The sequence below is a fragment of the Callithrix jacchus genome, chromosome 15, assembly GCF_049354715.1.
Source record: "Callithrix jacchus isolate 240 chromosome 15, calJac240_pri, whole genome shotgun sequence".
NCBI classification, from domain to species: domain Eukaryota; kingdom Metazoa; phylum Chordata; class Mammalia; order Primates; family Cebidae; genus Callithrix; species Callithrix jacchus.
Genome location: NC_133516.1, coordinates 80,470,711 through 80,486,907, shown reverse-complemented (window position 1 = coordinate 80,486,907; position 16,197 = coordinate 80,470,711). Strand labels below are relative to the sequence as shown.

Below are 16,197 nucleotides of genomic sequence, written 5' to 3'. Positions count from 1 at the left end.
CTTGGCTCACCACATCCTCTGCCTCCCAGGTTCAAGTGAGTCTCCTTCCTCAGCCTTCCAAGTAGCTGGGATTTCAGGCATACACCACCACGCCAGGCTGATTTTGTATTTTTAGTAGAGATGGGGTTTCTCCAAGTTGATCAGTCTGGCCTAGAACTCCCAACCTCAGGAGACCTATCCGCCTTGGCCTCCCAAAGTGCTGGGATTACAGGCATGAGCCACAACGCCTGGCCTTCCTTGTTCAAAGTAGGTACAATTGGCATCCAAATGGTCCTGACTTATGATGGTTCGATTTAGGATGTTTTGGCTTTATTGATGGTGCAAAAGTGATACACATTCAGTGGTAACTGTACTTGGAATTTTTAATTTTGAGCATTTCCCAGGCTGGTGATACGTAGTAAGATGCTCTCTCGTGATGCTGGGCAGCGGCAGTAAGCCAAGCTCCCAGTCAGCCATGTGATCACAAGAGTAAACACTGTATTCAATAAGTTACATGAGATATTCAACACTTTATTACAAAATAGGCTTGTGTTAGATGATTTTGGCCAACTACAGGCAAATGTTAAGTATTCTGAACATGTTTAAAGTAGGATAGGCTAAGCTGTAATGTTTGGTAGGTTCGGTGTATTAAATGCATTTATCTCATTGCAAGACTTATTTAGGAAGAAAATACATGCTTATTACAAGGCTTATTAGAAGATGTACACATATGTCTGCACACACATCATACCTCCATGTGGATATAATATAGCGTTAATGCTGAAAAGAGCCTGCAGGAATGGTCAACATTTACTTTTAATGTAAATTACTGTGTAAGAAAATCCTCATTTGAGTTACAAAACTGAAAGACGTGTCATTCTCTGTGTTTCTGTTTAGTGGTTCAGAACAAGGCTTTGGGGGCAGACAGACACCAAGGTTCTTGGTTTGGCCATGTGACTAGCTGTGTGCACATTAACCTCTGGGTTTTGTTTTCAGATTTGTGAAACGGAGATGACAACAGTGGCTTAATCAAAAGATTGAGGGGAGAAGGAAATGAGACACCTTAGCGCAGTGCCTGATAGACACAATACATGGTCCTTTTTTTTTTTTTTTTGAGATGACCCAGGCTGGAGTGCAGTGGTACAATCTTGGGTCACTGCAACCTCCGTCTCCTGGGTTCAAGTGATTTGCCTGCCTCAGTCTCCCAGATAGCTGGGATTATAGGCACACACCATGATGCCCAGCTTAGTTTTGTATTTTTAGAGAGCTGGGGTTTCACCACGTTGGCCAGGCTGCTCTCGAACTCCTGACCTCAGGTGTTCTACCCAGCTCAGCCTCCCAAAGTGCCACTGTGCCTGGCCCCCTATGGCACTATTTTTATTATTAGTACCTGGGGGAGCGCTCAGAGTGTGGTTGATCTTTCCATTTTTCTTAAACTGCCATACACATTTTTGTTTTTATGTTGGAGAGAATGAACCTTCTTTTCTAGATGTGGTTAATTCCTCTTGTATGAAAATGGCACTTCATAAACAGTTCAGGGGCTGGGCACAGTGGCTCATGCCTGTAATCCCAGAACTTTGGGAGTCTGAGGTGGGAGTATAGCTTGAGTCCAGGATTTGAAACCAGTCTGGGCAACATAGTGAGATCCCACTTCCACAAAAAATAAAAGTATCAGCCAGTCATGGTGGTGCATGCCTGTAGTCCCAGCTACTCAGGAGGCTGAGATGGAAGGATCACTTGAGCCTGAGAGGTTGAGGTGCAGGGAGTTATGATCATACCATTGCACTCCAGCCTGGGCAACAGAGCAACATCCTGTCTCAAAAAAACAAAAAAAAAACAAAAAAAGGAAATTAAAAAAAGAAATAGTTCAGGGATGTGATCAGAACACCTATCTGGGCTTACAGATAATCCTCTGAATGGGGGAAACTGATGAACTTCATCTGAAGGACAGGATGACTCATTTTATCAGAAAGTGAGCTATTTCCTTGGGTTATGCACCACCATCTCACCAGTTAGCTGTGGGTGAGGCACAGTGGGACACTGGAGCTGGCATACAATGACTCAAGAAAGCCTGCTGTGAACATCTCTTCCAACTCGGCTTTCAGTGATGTTGTATCAACAGCTTGAAAGTAGCCACAGAAATCAGCAAATGCTACGAATCTCCTGTGTCTAATTGGGCAGCAGAAGGAATAAGAACCTTTACACTTGCTCCAAGAAAGAGCAAGCTGGAACAAGTATAAATGATTTCCTTACAGGGAGAGAGAAAATGGCAACCATGCGCATAGAGCAGGCCAGGAGGTGGGAATATGAGCAGTCAGAGAACTAGTGTTTGCAGCCACCCTCTGCCAGGCACCAAGCGAGGCCCTTTATATCCAAAATCCAGACATGTGCCGGAAAGTCTCACTAAAACTTGGATTTTGCTGTTGGCAGAATCAGAAACCTATATCTTGAAAACCTATTTTAGGCTGCTGTATCTAATTTCCTTTCCTTTTTATTCTTCCCTAACATCATTAAAATCTTTCTCGAAAATGCCAGTTAAGTGAGAATAAAGCAGAGATGGTCGGTACTTTAAAGGCAGAACAGCACCGCAATAGATACTAATTATGTGGAATATATCATGGTTTATTCATATGTTAGAAACTCATCTTGCTCTGTCCACCCATACAAAAAGCTGAGATGAAGTGCACTCAGATGCATAAGACACACTTCCCTCCAACACATGGCCCCCAAACGTGTTAGACCACAGCTGATTTCCTTCCAAGGTCATTTACAGATGAGCTAAAAGAGAATAGTTTGAATTTGAGGGCAGTACTGGAGACATGGCAAAACTAGCCAGGCATACCGCTGCTGTTAAAGAAATTGGAAAGAGGCCGGGTGCGGTGGCCGGATGGCTGAGGTGGGCGGATGACGAGGTCAAGAGATCGAGCATCCTGGCCAACATAGTGAAACCCTGTCTCTACTAAAAATACAAAAATTAGTTGGGCGTGGTGTCACGCATCTGTAGTCCCAGCGACTCGGGAGACTGAGGCAGGAGAATTGCATGAACCCAGAAGGCGGAGGTTGCAGTGAGCTGAGATTGTGCCACTGCACTCCAGCGTGGTGACAGAGCCAGAATCCATCTCAAAAAAAAAAAAAAAGAAAGAAAGAAAAGAAAAGAAAAACAATTTACTGAATTTAGTAATAATTCAGCGCTGAGTGAACTACAGCTCATTACAGTTGATGTAATAATAGCTAACTGTCTACTCTGTGCTAGGTACTATTCTAAGTGTTTTACATGTATTAACTCATTTCATCTTCACAACAGCTCCATAAGAGAGTAATTAATATCCCTCTTTTAAGGTTGAGGAAACTGAGGCATAGATAAGTAAATTAACTTGCCCATGGTCATATAGCCAGTAAGAGGCAAAGCTGAGACTGATGGGGATTTTAGAGGGAAAATTGATTTAATGAAAAGAAGACAGGCCAGGCATAGTGGCTCACACCTACTATCCCAGAGCTTTGGGTGGCTGAGATGGGAAGATCACTTGAGCCCAGGAACTCAAGATACCAGACTGGGCAACATAGTGAGATTGCTTTTCTACAAAAAAATTTAAAAATTAGCCAGGCATGGTAGCATGTGCCTGTAGTGCCTGCTACTCAAGAGGCTGGTATGGGGGGATCATTTGAGCCCAGGAATTCGAGGCTGCAGTGAGCTATGATTGTGCCACTGCACTCCAGCCTGGGCAACAAGCAAGACCTCATCTGTTTAAAAAAAAAAAGTGTGGGGGAGAGAAGACAGATAATTTGTCTTAAATAAACTGGATTTGAGATGAATGATCAGAGATCCAAGTGGAAATGAGAGAGGGATGGCTAAGAAGACAGGACTTTAGAGAAGTTGTAAGAATAGTTGTGTTCTTGAAGGGAGAGAGATGAGAGAGGAGCAGAGAACCCCACACTGAAACTAGAAGGTTGCTTACCTTTTCTCTCTTTTTCTCTTTTCTTGAGACAGTCTCGCACCATCACCTAGGCTGGAGTACAGTGATCTCAGGTCACCACAGCCTCCATCTCCTAGGTTCAAGCAATTATCTGCCTCAGCCTCCGGAGTAGCTGGGATTACAGGCCCCTGCCATCATGCCCAGCTAATTTTTGTGTTTTTAGTAGATGGGGTTTCACCATCTTGGCCAGGCTGATCTTGAACTCCTGACCATGTGATCCACCTGCCTCGGCCTCCCAAAGTGCTGGGATTACAGGCACGAGCCACAGTGCCTGGCCGGTTTCTTACCTTTAAGAAGCAGAGGGAAGAATAGGTGCCAATAAAGGAAAAGACAGAAGCTAGGTAGTGGGGTAAACATGGCTTCTATAATGAGATGTTTTACTAGGTCAGAGGTAGACAATATATAAAAATTAAACTTCACCAAGCTAGAACACCACCAGACTGTACAGCACCTAGCCCTGCATCCTACACTGTAGATACTAAACAGATGTGGTTGAATGAATAAAAATTAACTGTAGGACATTTCTAAGACATTAACTTACCTTACATGTCTCTAAGTCTGTTGGTAAGATCACAAACTTTACAGTTAACTGGTGTTTTAAATGGTCTTTGGCAAATGTTAAAACTTCATCAAATAAAATCTCTGCTGCTGTTTCCTTCTTTATTTCCATGTGTCCAGTCCCAAGGGCAGGAAAGGAAATGGATGTTATATTTTGCTCAACGCATTTTTCCAAACACGTCTTCATTGCATGTCTTAAGTTCTGTAGGAAAACACAAATTTAAGATCAGCATTTGAGTCAAGAACAAGATTCCACTTACCCCTTGATCCTGCCCATATTTTACAATGCCCACCTCCACTCTCCCTCAGGGTTCATGGCCCTGCCTCCTCAGATGACAGGAAAGATCCCACTCCACAAGGAGCCACTACAGCTAAAAGGTTAAATGGTGAGAAACTGAAGCAATAGAGTGGCCCATGTTGTGCTATGGGCAAGGGTACACAAAGTGGCCCAGTTTGTGTACCCTTGCCCATCTCCCCAGATCAGAGAGCCAACCATCATTTTACCCCACTCACCTGCCCCTTCCAAGTCAACATAAAGAACTCTTGAAGTTTCATAAAAAAGATTTGAGATTAAAATAAGAAAGTAGCCCTTATTCAATGTCATTAAGATCTACCATGTAATTTCTCTTGGAGAAATGCTAATATTTTTGGCAGATTTAAACTCCTACCAACTGCTAACATCAAAACTAATACAGGAATGTTGGCCATGGAAGGACTTTGGAAAACTGAGGGATAGAGGGAGACTAGAGGACCAATTTGGGATTAGAGAGCTCTCGAGTTAAGAGAGGACCAGAAATGGTGAAGAAAAAAGATAAAAGTAGAGTGGGGGATTAATTTCCCTCTTTTCATCCTCTGAGTGGGTTACTCCTATTGTTTATGCTCGTATTTTATGTTCCTCAGTGGAGAGTGGGCTAGAGAGCCAGGCTCCACTACAAGCACGGGTGGAAAGAGACCCCAGGTAATAGATTTAATTGGAATTATGCTGGAGGGGAAACCCCAGCTGGGAATACAACACATGAGGGACATGAGAGGCTGAATCCCTTGCCTACTTAGGAAAAGGCCTACGAGGTCACTGGGTATGTTGATGTGAACCAGTGTTTGTTCAGACTGAGGGAGTATTAGTTTCAGTGTCTATCTGTAGTACGTTTACTTAAAATTTAGATATAGGTTAAATAACATTTTAAATTAAACTTCTTTGTTGTTTGGTTTGTTGGTTTTTTGAGATAGTCTCCCTCTGTCACTCAGGCTAGAGAGCAGTGGTGTGATCACAGCTCACTGCAGACTCAATCTCCTGGACTCAAGTGATCCTTCTACTTCAACCTCTTGAGTAGCTGGGACTACAGGCATGCATCACCACACCTGGCTAATTTTTTTTTTTTTTTTTGTGGAGATGAAGGTCTTGCTATGTTGTCCAGGCTGGTCTCAAACTCCTGGGCTCAAGTGATTCTCCCACCTTGGCCTCTCAAAGTGCTGGACTCATAGGTGTGAGCCACTGCACCGGACCTAAATCAAATTTCTTAAGATAACATGTGGCTACTGTACTTGTTCAGTATTTCAGGTATTCACAGGCGTGCTAAAAAAATTGGTAACTGTATCACTTGACAAAATATCTCATGAATGTAATGAAATGATGGAAATTTGTAAAAAAGAAAAAAAAGGACTGTATAGACTATGGAGCTACAGAAAGACACATTTATTTTAAACTTACAAAATGTTTTTCAAATTCTGAATACCACAGTACATGGTATACATATCGACAGGACAAGTTAAATCCTCTTGTGTCCAGTACCAACTGCAACTGTGACTGTTTAGCTCTTGTGTCAAGGAACTCCAATTGCATTTCAACTCCTGCTTGTTGTAGAATTGACTTTGCCACAGGTCCACTTGTAATATCACGTGGGTTTACAGAATTAACAATTACTTCTGCCTGAAAAGGGAAGAAAGGATAGGATTCATTGTTAAATTCCTTCTTCTTAAATGACTAATTTACATCTTTACTTCCGTGAAGAGCTTTGCAAAATACTCTTTGAAGATTCTAAATTCTAAAAAAATTCATTTAATAATGAATAGAAACTCATATTTCTAAAGAGCAATTATTTGGCTGCCAGAATGTAGCTGTTGGTCCTATTCAGAAATTATGTAAATAAAGACTATACTTTCAGGGATCATTTTTATAGTGTGTTACTAGAGAAGTTTCTCTGAATGTGTAGAGCACCAGAAATTATGTAAATATATGGATGATATAATTTCCATTGCAAACATCTGTTTGCCCCTTACTGGATTACACTTTCCAGATGTCTAAATTCTGAGTATTCCCTGTGATTTGTTTAAAGCTCCGTTGATAAATGGTTTTATCTCTGCCCCACCACCATGACTTTTTGATATTTTAGTGTGTGATTTGTTTTGTCTCTTTTCAATAGAGAGGAAATAAAGCTTATTGGGAAATTTCCACCTCCTAATGTTTTTTATGGCTTAAGGCATAAGAAACTTAACATGGTTAAAGAAACTCCAAATGAGACAAAAAGGTCTTCAATAAAAAGTAGGCCTCCTTCTTGGTCAGGTCCCCAAGACCCCCTACTCACCCACCCATCCTATGGGCAACCAAGTTCTTTATCTCTCTCTTCAGAAATAGACTGTATACATACATGAACTATATTTTAGATAATATCATCTCCTAGTTAACCCTTTAGATAATATCATCTCGTAGTTAACCCTAGTTAACCTTTAGATAATATCATCTTCTAGTTAACCCTCAGAGCTGTGCTAAAAACTATAGGGTCCTTCCTTCCCTCGTACTAAAATTCCCCTAATCATTCTATTGACTTTGGCTCCCTTTCAGGGCAACTCAGGTACTTCTTCACTGATGTTAATGAATCCTTCACTTTGAAAGCACAGTTAGCATTTGCAGTTTGGGGCTCTGACAGCCTTTAAAAATTGTAATGTTTCTAATGTTGCTGGCAATAAATATATATTAAAAATTCAGTTAAAGGGGTAAGTTACTCAACTAGGATGCTTTCATTTTAATTTTAAATTTGCATGCTAATGACTTCTCAAATATTTAATTTTATGAACTCCCCTCATTCTTCTAATTGTCTTATAGGCAATAAGTGTTTTTTTTCCAGTGTCTAAGTCTATTTGATTGTAGTCACAGGAGTCTTAAGTGGGACATCACTGATCCAGAAGAAAAGAAAATATAGCCTTATATTCGTTCTCCCCCTCTGTTGTGGTGCCTTCTCCCTTCTGCCCGCTCCACTTATTCATCATTAATTTGCTGAACACATAGATGCATGCCCAGAACAGGCCTTGGGGCTATAGGGATGAATAAGCCAAGATCTCCATCTTCAAAGTACTCTGTCTAGCAGGGGAGCTGCACTAACTCAGAAATACCTAGGTTCACTGCTACCCTGGTTCCTTCCCCGTCCCTGCCAGCATCCTTGCCTTTGTGCCCAGTGACCCCAGCTAAATGCTTAGTTGCACCTTGTATTCTCCACAGCCCCTGGCAGAGTTATATTCTGTGTATAAACACACAGACTATGACTTAGAGCTCCACCTGTGTCTCCTGACTCCAGTCAAGCTCAGTGTTTTCTGTAATTCCTCTGTATCTCTCTGATCAAGTCACTATGACCACCCAGAAAGCTTCCCCTCCTGCCAATCATACCCATCAAAACTTGAGATCAGATTCAAAACTCATACCTTCTGAAGCAATCTTTCTTAGTGCACTCCAGTCCACTCTTGTCATAATACTCTTAAGTATTATTTTTGTTTACTATTGATAGGTTGCTTCAGAAACGTTGAGATGGTTTTCCTCCCCAGAAGGATTTTTTAAAATAAAGAATATTTTTACAATAAAGAATATAATTGATTTTAGGTTCCTTGGGATCAAAGATTGTTCTAATTCCTCATGAGCCTAAGATAATAGCAATGGCAATAATGATGATAAATACTACATACCAAGCACTGCTCTAAGCATTTTATGTGTATTGATTGCAGCTTTAAGACATAAGCACTATAATTATCCTCATTGTACAAATGAGGAAACTGAAGACCAAAAGATAAAGTAACTTGCTCTGGGTTGCCCACTTAATAAACAGCAAAGCTGGTATTCAGATCCAGATGGCCTAGCCCTCAATGTTATATTTTTATTCTTTTTTTTTTTTTTTTTAAGAGACAAAGTCAAAGTCTTGCTCTGTTGTCCTGGCAGGAATCACTGCAGCTTTGAACTCATGGACTCAAGTGATCCTCCCACCTTAGCCTCCCAAAGCAGCTGGGATTACAGATGTGCATCATCGTGCCCTGATAATTTTTTTTTTTGAGAGACATGGTCTTGCTATGTTCCTCAGGCTGGTCTTAAATGCCTGACCTCAAGTAATATGTCTGCCTTGGCCTCCCCAAGTGCTGGTTATTACAGGCATGAGCTACCATGACCAGCATTAAAAAAAAAAACTTAAATTAAAAATTTTTAAAGAGATGGGGTCTGGCTATGTTGCCCAGGCTGGCCTTCAACTCCTGGGATCAAATAGCAGCTGGATTACAGGCATATGCCACTACACCTGGCTCATATTCTTAACCCTAACAACATGGTTTCTACATGGTGTTGCACTGTGTATACTCAAAAATTATTTAATCCTCAGGGATCACCTGTGCCAGTGCAAGAGAATAGAAACAAAGTCTTACCGTCTGCTGTTCAATGTGGCCCAGGACAATCTCGAGGGTGAGGTTGTTCACAACCATTGTATTGAAAGAAGGAGTGGTTTCTTGTCCCAGCTCACTCTTCCCTAGGATGTGTTCTGAAGCAGCTTTAAAGGCAGCAACAGTAGGGTCCTCATTGCTCACTAGGTGAATTTCTTTCAAATTACTCATCACCAGCATCCCTTGCAAATTAACCCGGATAGTCTCTACAATAATATTCGTACACAAATTCAGAGGAAACTGAAAAATCCCAGAGCTCAGGGCTGGAATTGCTACTGTCTTAATGTGAGTATTTTCGTAGATGACATAATTCAGAATACTTCCAATGGCCTTCTTCAGCTTTTCAACACATCCCTGTGTATCCCATAGCGTCCACCGAGGGCCAACAGCATGGATGATCTCTTTGCAGGGAAGCCTCCCTGCTCTTGTGACAGCTATCTTACCAGTTGGTACTTTACCATGTCTGGCAATGAACTCGTTGCTCTCTTCTTGGATTTCAAGTCCACCAGCTGTCACCAGGGCCAGGGCCAGGCCTCCTCCATGTAGAAGATCTTCATTGGCTGCATTCACCACAGCATCAACAGCATGTCTGGTGAGGTCATCTTTCCAGACCGATAACTCTAGCCCAGGAGCCAGCATTTTTTTAAACACTTGCAGAGATTTGCTGTTGCCTTCCTGAACTGGAGACACCAGGGTAGAGATGCAGCCAAACTTACTCTGGAGGACTTCACACAGCTGACTCTCATTAGGTTTTAGAATTTTGAATTGGTCATGGTTAATGGGAATGTGCCAACTATAGTTTTCTTCAAGAGCATCTGTCTCTGGAAAAGAAGAGAAGATTAAAAAAAATAATAATAAATAAATAAATAAAAAGAGCAGGGTTCCTTTGAAAAGGTTGTAATTCCACTTCATACCAGGAGACTGTGTTTCCTATTTGCCAAAGAGAGATGATCTTCATCTAGCACCCTTCGTGATTCTTCTTCTCAACTAAACATATAATCAGACCAAGGACATCTAAGAGTTTTCAATAGTAGGTCACCCATAAAGTGCATAGTCTTGTGCTTAGCACATAGTAAGTACTCCATAAGTGGTAGTTACTATGATACATTGAGGATGGTAGGAAAACTATGTATATGAGGGCTCATGAATTTTTAAATATATATATGAAAGTGGTGAGCTTGAAAAGACCCATGCTTGAAGAACGATCCAAGATGGCTGATCGCTAACATCTCGGGATTGCAACTCCCAGTGAAAGCGCAGAGAACGAGAGGACGCCACACTTTCAGACAAATTTTTGTCGCTCATGGACCAGAAGATTCCCAGTGGAGGAGCCCCACGGGTTGCCAGCACGACTCTTGTGGCTGGCACAGCGGTTTTGCCGGCACCTCAGTGCAGCAGCTCTTGGTGCAGAGTAAACGGGACTGGTTCCCCTTCTGACCGACGTTTGGAGCTCCAGGAAGGCAGAGTCGCCTATTACGGACTCAAGAAGGAAGCCAGACTGGAGATTCCCAGGCAGAAAAGCACCATCAGTTTTAACGCTGCTGTTTTGGCCGGTGCAGTGGGTTGCTCATATTTCAGCCCTGGGAATTAACAACTTGGACGTCCACTCAGAGACCTAATTTGAAAGTTGGTAATCACAAAAACGAAGGTGGATAAATTTACAATCATGGGAAGAAACCAGTGTAAAAAGGCTGAGAATACTCAAAATCAGAATGCCTCTCCCTCTAAAGAGGATCACAGTTCCTCATCAACAAGGAAACAGGCTTGATGGAGAACGAGTGCATCCCATTAACAGAATCAGGCTTCAGAAGATGGATAATAAGAAACTTCTGTGAGTTAAAAGAACATGTTGTAGCCCAATGCAAAGAAACTAAGAACTTTGAAAAAAGGTTTGACCAAATCCTAATGAGAATAGACAATTTAGAGAGGAATATAAGTGAATTAATGGAACTGAAGAATACAATATGGGAACTCCGAGAAGTATGCACAGGTTTAAACACTCGAATTGATCAAGCAAAAGAAAGGATATCAGAGATCAAAGACCAACTTAATGAAATAAAACGAGAAGACAAGATTAGAGAAAAAAGGATAAAAAGGAATGAGCAAAGTCTTCAAGAAATGTGGGACTATGTGAAAAGACCTAATTTATGTTTGATAGGTGTACCTGAATGCGACGGAGAGAATGAATCCAAGCTGGAAACTATTCTTCAGGATATTATTCAGGAAAATTTTCCTAACCTAGCAAAGCAGGACAATATTCAACCCCAGGTAATACAGAGAACACCACAAAGATATTCCTCCAGAAGAGCAACCCCAAGGCACATAATTGTTAGATTCACCAGGGTTGAAACAAAGGAGAAAATACTAAGGGCACCCAGAGAGAAAGGTCAGGTTACTCACAAAGGGAAGCCTATCAGACTTACAGCAGATCTCTCAGCAGAAACTCTACAAGCCAGAAGAGAGTGGGGGCCAATATTCAACATCCTCAAAGAACAGAACCTTCAGCCCAGAATTTCATATCCAGCCAAACTAAGCTTCACAACTGAAGGAAAAATAAAATCTTTTATGAACAAGCAAGTACTCAGAGATTTTATTACCACCAGGCCTGCTTTACAAGAGCTTCTGAAAGAAGCATTACACATAGAAAGAAACAACCAGTATTAGCCTTTCTAAAAATATACCAAAAAGTAAAGAAGAATTTACATCAATGAATGGATACAACAGCCAGTTAACATCAAATGGCAGTAATTCTAAATTTAAATCGACTAAATCCCGCAATCAAAAGATGCAGCCAAAACCCAACGGTATGCTACATCCAGACCCATTTCACATGCAAGGATACACAAAGACTCAAAACAAAGGGACGGAGAAAGATTTACCAACCAAATGGAGAGCAAAAATAAATAAATAAAAAGCAGGAGTTGCAATTCTCGCATCTGATAAAATAGATTTGAAAGCAACAAAGATATAGTGGTAAAAGGATCAATGCAACAATAAGAGCTAATGATCCTAACACCCAGATACATAGAAACTTAGACTCAATGAGACAGAAAATTAATAAGGATATCCAGACTCGAACTCAGATCCAGAACAAGTAAACTTAATAAATATTTATAGAGCTCTCCACTTTAAATACACAAAATATAAATTCTTGTCAATACCACATCACACCTACTCATAGGTTTAAATGAAATATTGATTGGCCATTATTAATACCCATTTTTTAGAATAAAGCAACATTTCCGTTCTCTATCCCTCTTTTTCTTCCTCTCCTTCACTCCCTTTTTTTCTTTCCTTTTCTCCAAAAAAAAAAAAAAGAATGTCCTCATTCAGTGACATAAACACATTAAAAAAAAAAAAAGACCCATGCTTAAGGCACAAGTGTTGGAAGGGACTTAATTATAAGCCAAAATATGTGGAGGTTTTATAACTTTTTTGCTTTTGTCAGCATCTAAGTTTGTATTTTCTTAAGAGCAGACCCTGAGACAAAGATTTGAATATAAGTAGTTTATTTGGGAGTTGATCCTAGGGCCTTGGGTGGGAACAGCAGGGTAGGAAAGTAAGACAAACGAAATGAAAAAAGCACGTATAACTAACTAGGCAGATGGAACTCAACTCCACTAGGAACAGTACAGGTCTTGTGCCTCAGGGTTATATCACTGGAGGAGTAGCAATTACAGAAGCTGGGATATTTATCCTCCTCCTCCTCCTCCTCCTCCTCTTCACTTCACTGGGAAACAGTGCAGATCTTGTGCCACAGGGTTATATAGTTGGAGGGGTAGTAATCACAGGAACTGGGATATTTGTCTTCCTCCTCCTCCTTCTCCTCCTCCTCCTCTGCCTTCTAGGCTCAAGCCATCCTCCCACCTCAGCCTCCTGAGTAGCTGGGACTACAGGCCCACAGCACTACACCCACACCACCGATCCCAGCTAATTTCCATATATATATATATATATATATTTATTATTTTTTTTTTGTAGTGAAGGGGTTTCACCATATTGCTTAGGCTGGTCTCAAACTCCTGATTTCAAGCAATCTGCCCACCTAGGTGGCTCCAAAAAGGCCACCATGCCTGGCCTACTTAACTTCTATTGGTCACTGACTGAGGCAGTTCCCTGGTGGGTAGAAGTAGGAGAGACATTGGACCAGTGAATGAGTGGAGCACTGAAAATGTCTGCTATAGTAAATAATTCTTCATGATATTCCAGTTTCATGGCACAATTTTGGTGAAATTAAAACTAATTGACTAAAAATTATTTCCTGTATGTGGCAGACAAGAAGATGTGCTACTCAGATCTCCCTGCAATTGGCTACGAAGTGGAAAACACAGTTAGCTGACAGCCTCCAGCTGTGAGCCCCTCAGGGTTCATCTCAGCATTCAGCCAAGGTCATACTATTCTCAGGGCAGCCTCCATAAGTGGCTGAGAAAGGCCATTCATGCCCAGCATGGGACATCTCTAACGGTCAATCTCAGGCTTGCAGAGACTGTCAGGTTTTTATTACAGTCTGATGGCTAGTCTGCCCAGGCCAATTTCTTCTCTTTACCTTTCACAGTGAATTTTTTGCACTCCTAATTCCATCTCAGCTTCTGCTTTCTGGAGGACACATCTTGGGACACTGTATTTCATGTCTAAGACATTGTTGTTACAATGCCTCTGAGAAAGGGAAAACAATGCCAACTAAACTGGGGACTACCGTCAAATGATAGAAGGTACACCACCTTATTTCAGTGATGTTAAAATGTGAAAAAAAATGCATCCTCAAATAGATAAAATGTGATAATTACTTTTATTTTGCTTCAACTTTCATTTCTAATCTGAGTCTCCTAGAAAGACCTCTTGTGGCCTCAATTACCCAAACAAAGCTGCAATCGAGTAGTCAGGCTCTATTGGCCTAAGCTTTGGTTGAAAAATCTCCAACGGGTCACCCCTGGGAATAGGCAAGAACTATTTAGCTCGTATAGCCCTTGTTGAGCAAGGAGACAATCAGCTGGCCAGGTCATCTGGCCAATTTCAGTTGCAGGCTGTCCTCAAAAGAGTCTCACATTTATGGGCAGAGGAGAGGAATGGTGTGGGCCCTGAGAGAAATGCCTGCTGGTGTCACACCAACTCTGAAACATGTGTGGGGGTCCCCACGAGGGTCTGCAGTGATGCACCTGAGCACTTGTGGGGGAGATATTCTCTTTTTGTATTCCCCTTTCTCCACTGAGGAAAGATCTGAGCAGACTTTCTGAAACAAGAGTGAGAATGAGGTAATCCTACCTGATTTTTCATTGTAAGCTGCTGCTCCGGCACCCTGTGAAAAATGAGAATGGCTTTCTTAAAAATGGAAGTGGAATAAAGGTGGCATGACTATAGCTTACTGGTAACAGATACACTGCAGTAAACACAGTGCAACAGAAATCCTGCTCAAAGCACTGGGTTTGGGAGGGAGGGGGAAGGAGCATTTTTTTTTTTTTTTAATCTGTATGCTTGAAACACTTAAAATACTAAATGTGCCAGCAAACATGGACTCTATGCCATTTCCCTAGAGGCCGATGCATTTCTTTTTTTTTAATTTAATTTTTTTTTGAGACAAGGTCTCACTCTGTCACCCAGGGTGGAGAGCTGTGGTGCAATCACAGCTCACTCTGCAGCCTTGAACTCCTGGGCTGAAGTGATCCTCCCACCTCAGCCTCCTGAACAGCTGGGACTACAGGCATGCACCACCATGCCCAGCTAATTGTTTTTACTTTTTTAGAGATGAGAGGAGTCTTGCTGTGTTGCCAAGGCTGGTCTCGAACTACTGGCTTCAAGTAATCCATCCTTCTGGCTTCAGCTTCCGTAGTAACTGGGATTATAGGCACCAGCCACTGTCAGTGCATCTCATTCTAATTCAGAATGAGATAAGGGTTAGAGATTAATACCTTAAAAGACTCAAAAGTCAAAAACCAAAATGACCCCAAACTCTCAGATAGACTCCAATCTCCAAAGGCTCATGGGTTTTCTTCATCTCCCCAGAAGATCTGGGGACATGAGCCTCATTAGCTCTGTCTCTCATCAACCAGCAAGGATCCACTTTCAATTGCCTTTGTCATGGCACAAGCCTTAATGTGGAATTTTCAAGTTTAGCAAGTGAGGTACCTTTCTCTATTATTTTCATTCATAATCTATTACTCTCGTTACCCCAACCTGAAAAGGAAGAATCACTGAATGAGCTAAGATAATTAAAATGATTCTGAAAAATTATCCAGCCTCAAGTTGACACTATTGATTAGATTAGCATATTCTTGATTCCCCATTTCCCAAGAAGGGAGAAAGGAGAAAACTTTATTGGGCTATTAAAAGCAGGTGAGGATGTCAGGTGTTAGTGAACACCCCAGATTTATTGCTGTTATAGAAATAATTATTCATGTACCGATCAAAGTTCATGATGTATACACATTTATGCTTTTTACCATGGAAAAGTCCATCCTTCAGGTCCCCGGGAGAGTCTTTAAGTGTTTATTCTCTTTTGCGCTTCAAAGCATAGACTGTAGTTTCCAGATAATGGTGGTCCACTTCTAGGAATGAATTAGAAAAGATGCAATAGGCATTAGCCAGAATCTTAGGCAATTTGGTACAATAGGCATTAGCCAGAATCTTAGGCAATTTGGTAAGAATATACGGCAGGGGACTGAACATGATCTCTGATCTTGGACAGTTCTTCATTTCCTTGATAACCATGTACACGTTGTTTTGCTGTTGTTGTTACTGCTTGCCTTTTATCCTGTCCAAGAGAGGTTCCAATTGAAATCACAATGGCAGTTCAGAGAAGGGAAAATGCTCTATGGCCTGGAATAGGGAAAGCTTTATGGAGGAGGTGAGACTAGAGCACAGCCTTAAAGGATGCAGTAAGATTTTACATATTTAGCAGAAGAGGATGAGCCGGGCGTGGTAGCTCACATCTGTAATCCTAGCACTTTGGGAGGCTGAGGTGGGCCGATCACTTGAGGTCAGGAGTTCAAGACCAGCCTGA

The 16,197-nt window shown here is 41.5% G+C and overlaps 1 protein-coding gene and 1 pseudogene across 4 annotated transcripts in view; one reads left to right on the top strand and one right to left on the bottom strand.

The window, feature by feature from the left end:
• The window catches only part of PARP9 (poly(ADP-ribose) polymerase family member 9), a 37,679-nt gene that overhangs the window by 17,708 nt on the left and 3,774 nt on the right, over window positions 1-16,197 (bottom strand). For 2 of the 4 annotated variants that reach the window (XM_078351991.1, XM_008982340.5), the window contains exons 2-7: window positions 15,638-15,742; window positions 14,933-15,070; window positions 14,463-14,496; window positions 9,186-10,021; window positions 6,220-6,438; window positions 4,495-4,713 (exon numbers count right to left, since the gene is read on the bottom strand). In XM_078351991.1, coding sequence (XP_078208117.1) covers window positions 4,495-4,713; window positions 6,220-6,438; window positions 9,186-10,021; window positions 14,463-14,496; window positions 14,933-15,004 — 1,380 coding nt within the window. In that variant the 5' untranslated portion in view covers window positions 15,005-15,070; window positions 15,638-15,742. The remainder of the gene's footprint in view (window positions 1-4,494; window positions 4,714-6,219; window positions 6,439-9,185; window positions 10,022-14,462; window positions 14,497-14,932; window positions 15,071-15,637; window positions 15,743-16,197) is intronic. The other 2 variants (XM_078351992.1, XM_008982341.5) reach the window with 1 other exon arrangement.
• On the top strand, window positions 6,658-6,825 carry LOC118148251 (small nucleolar RNA U3; annotated as a pseudogene).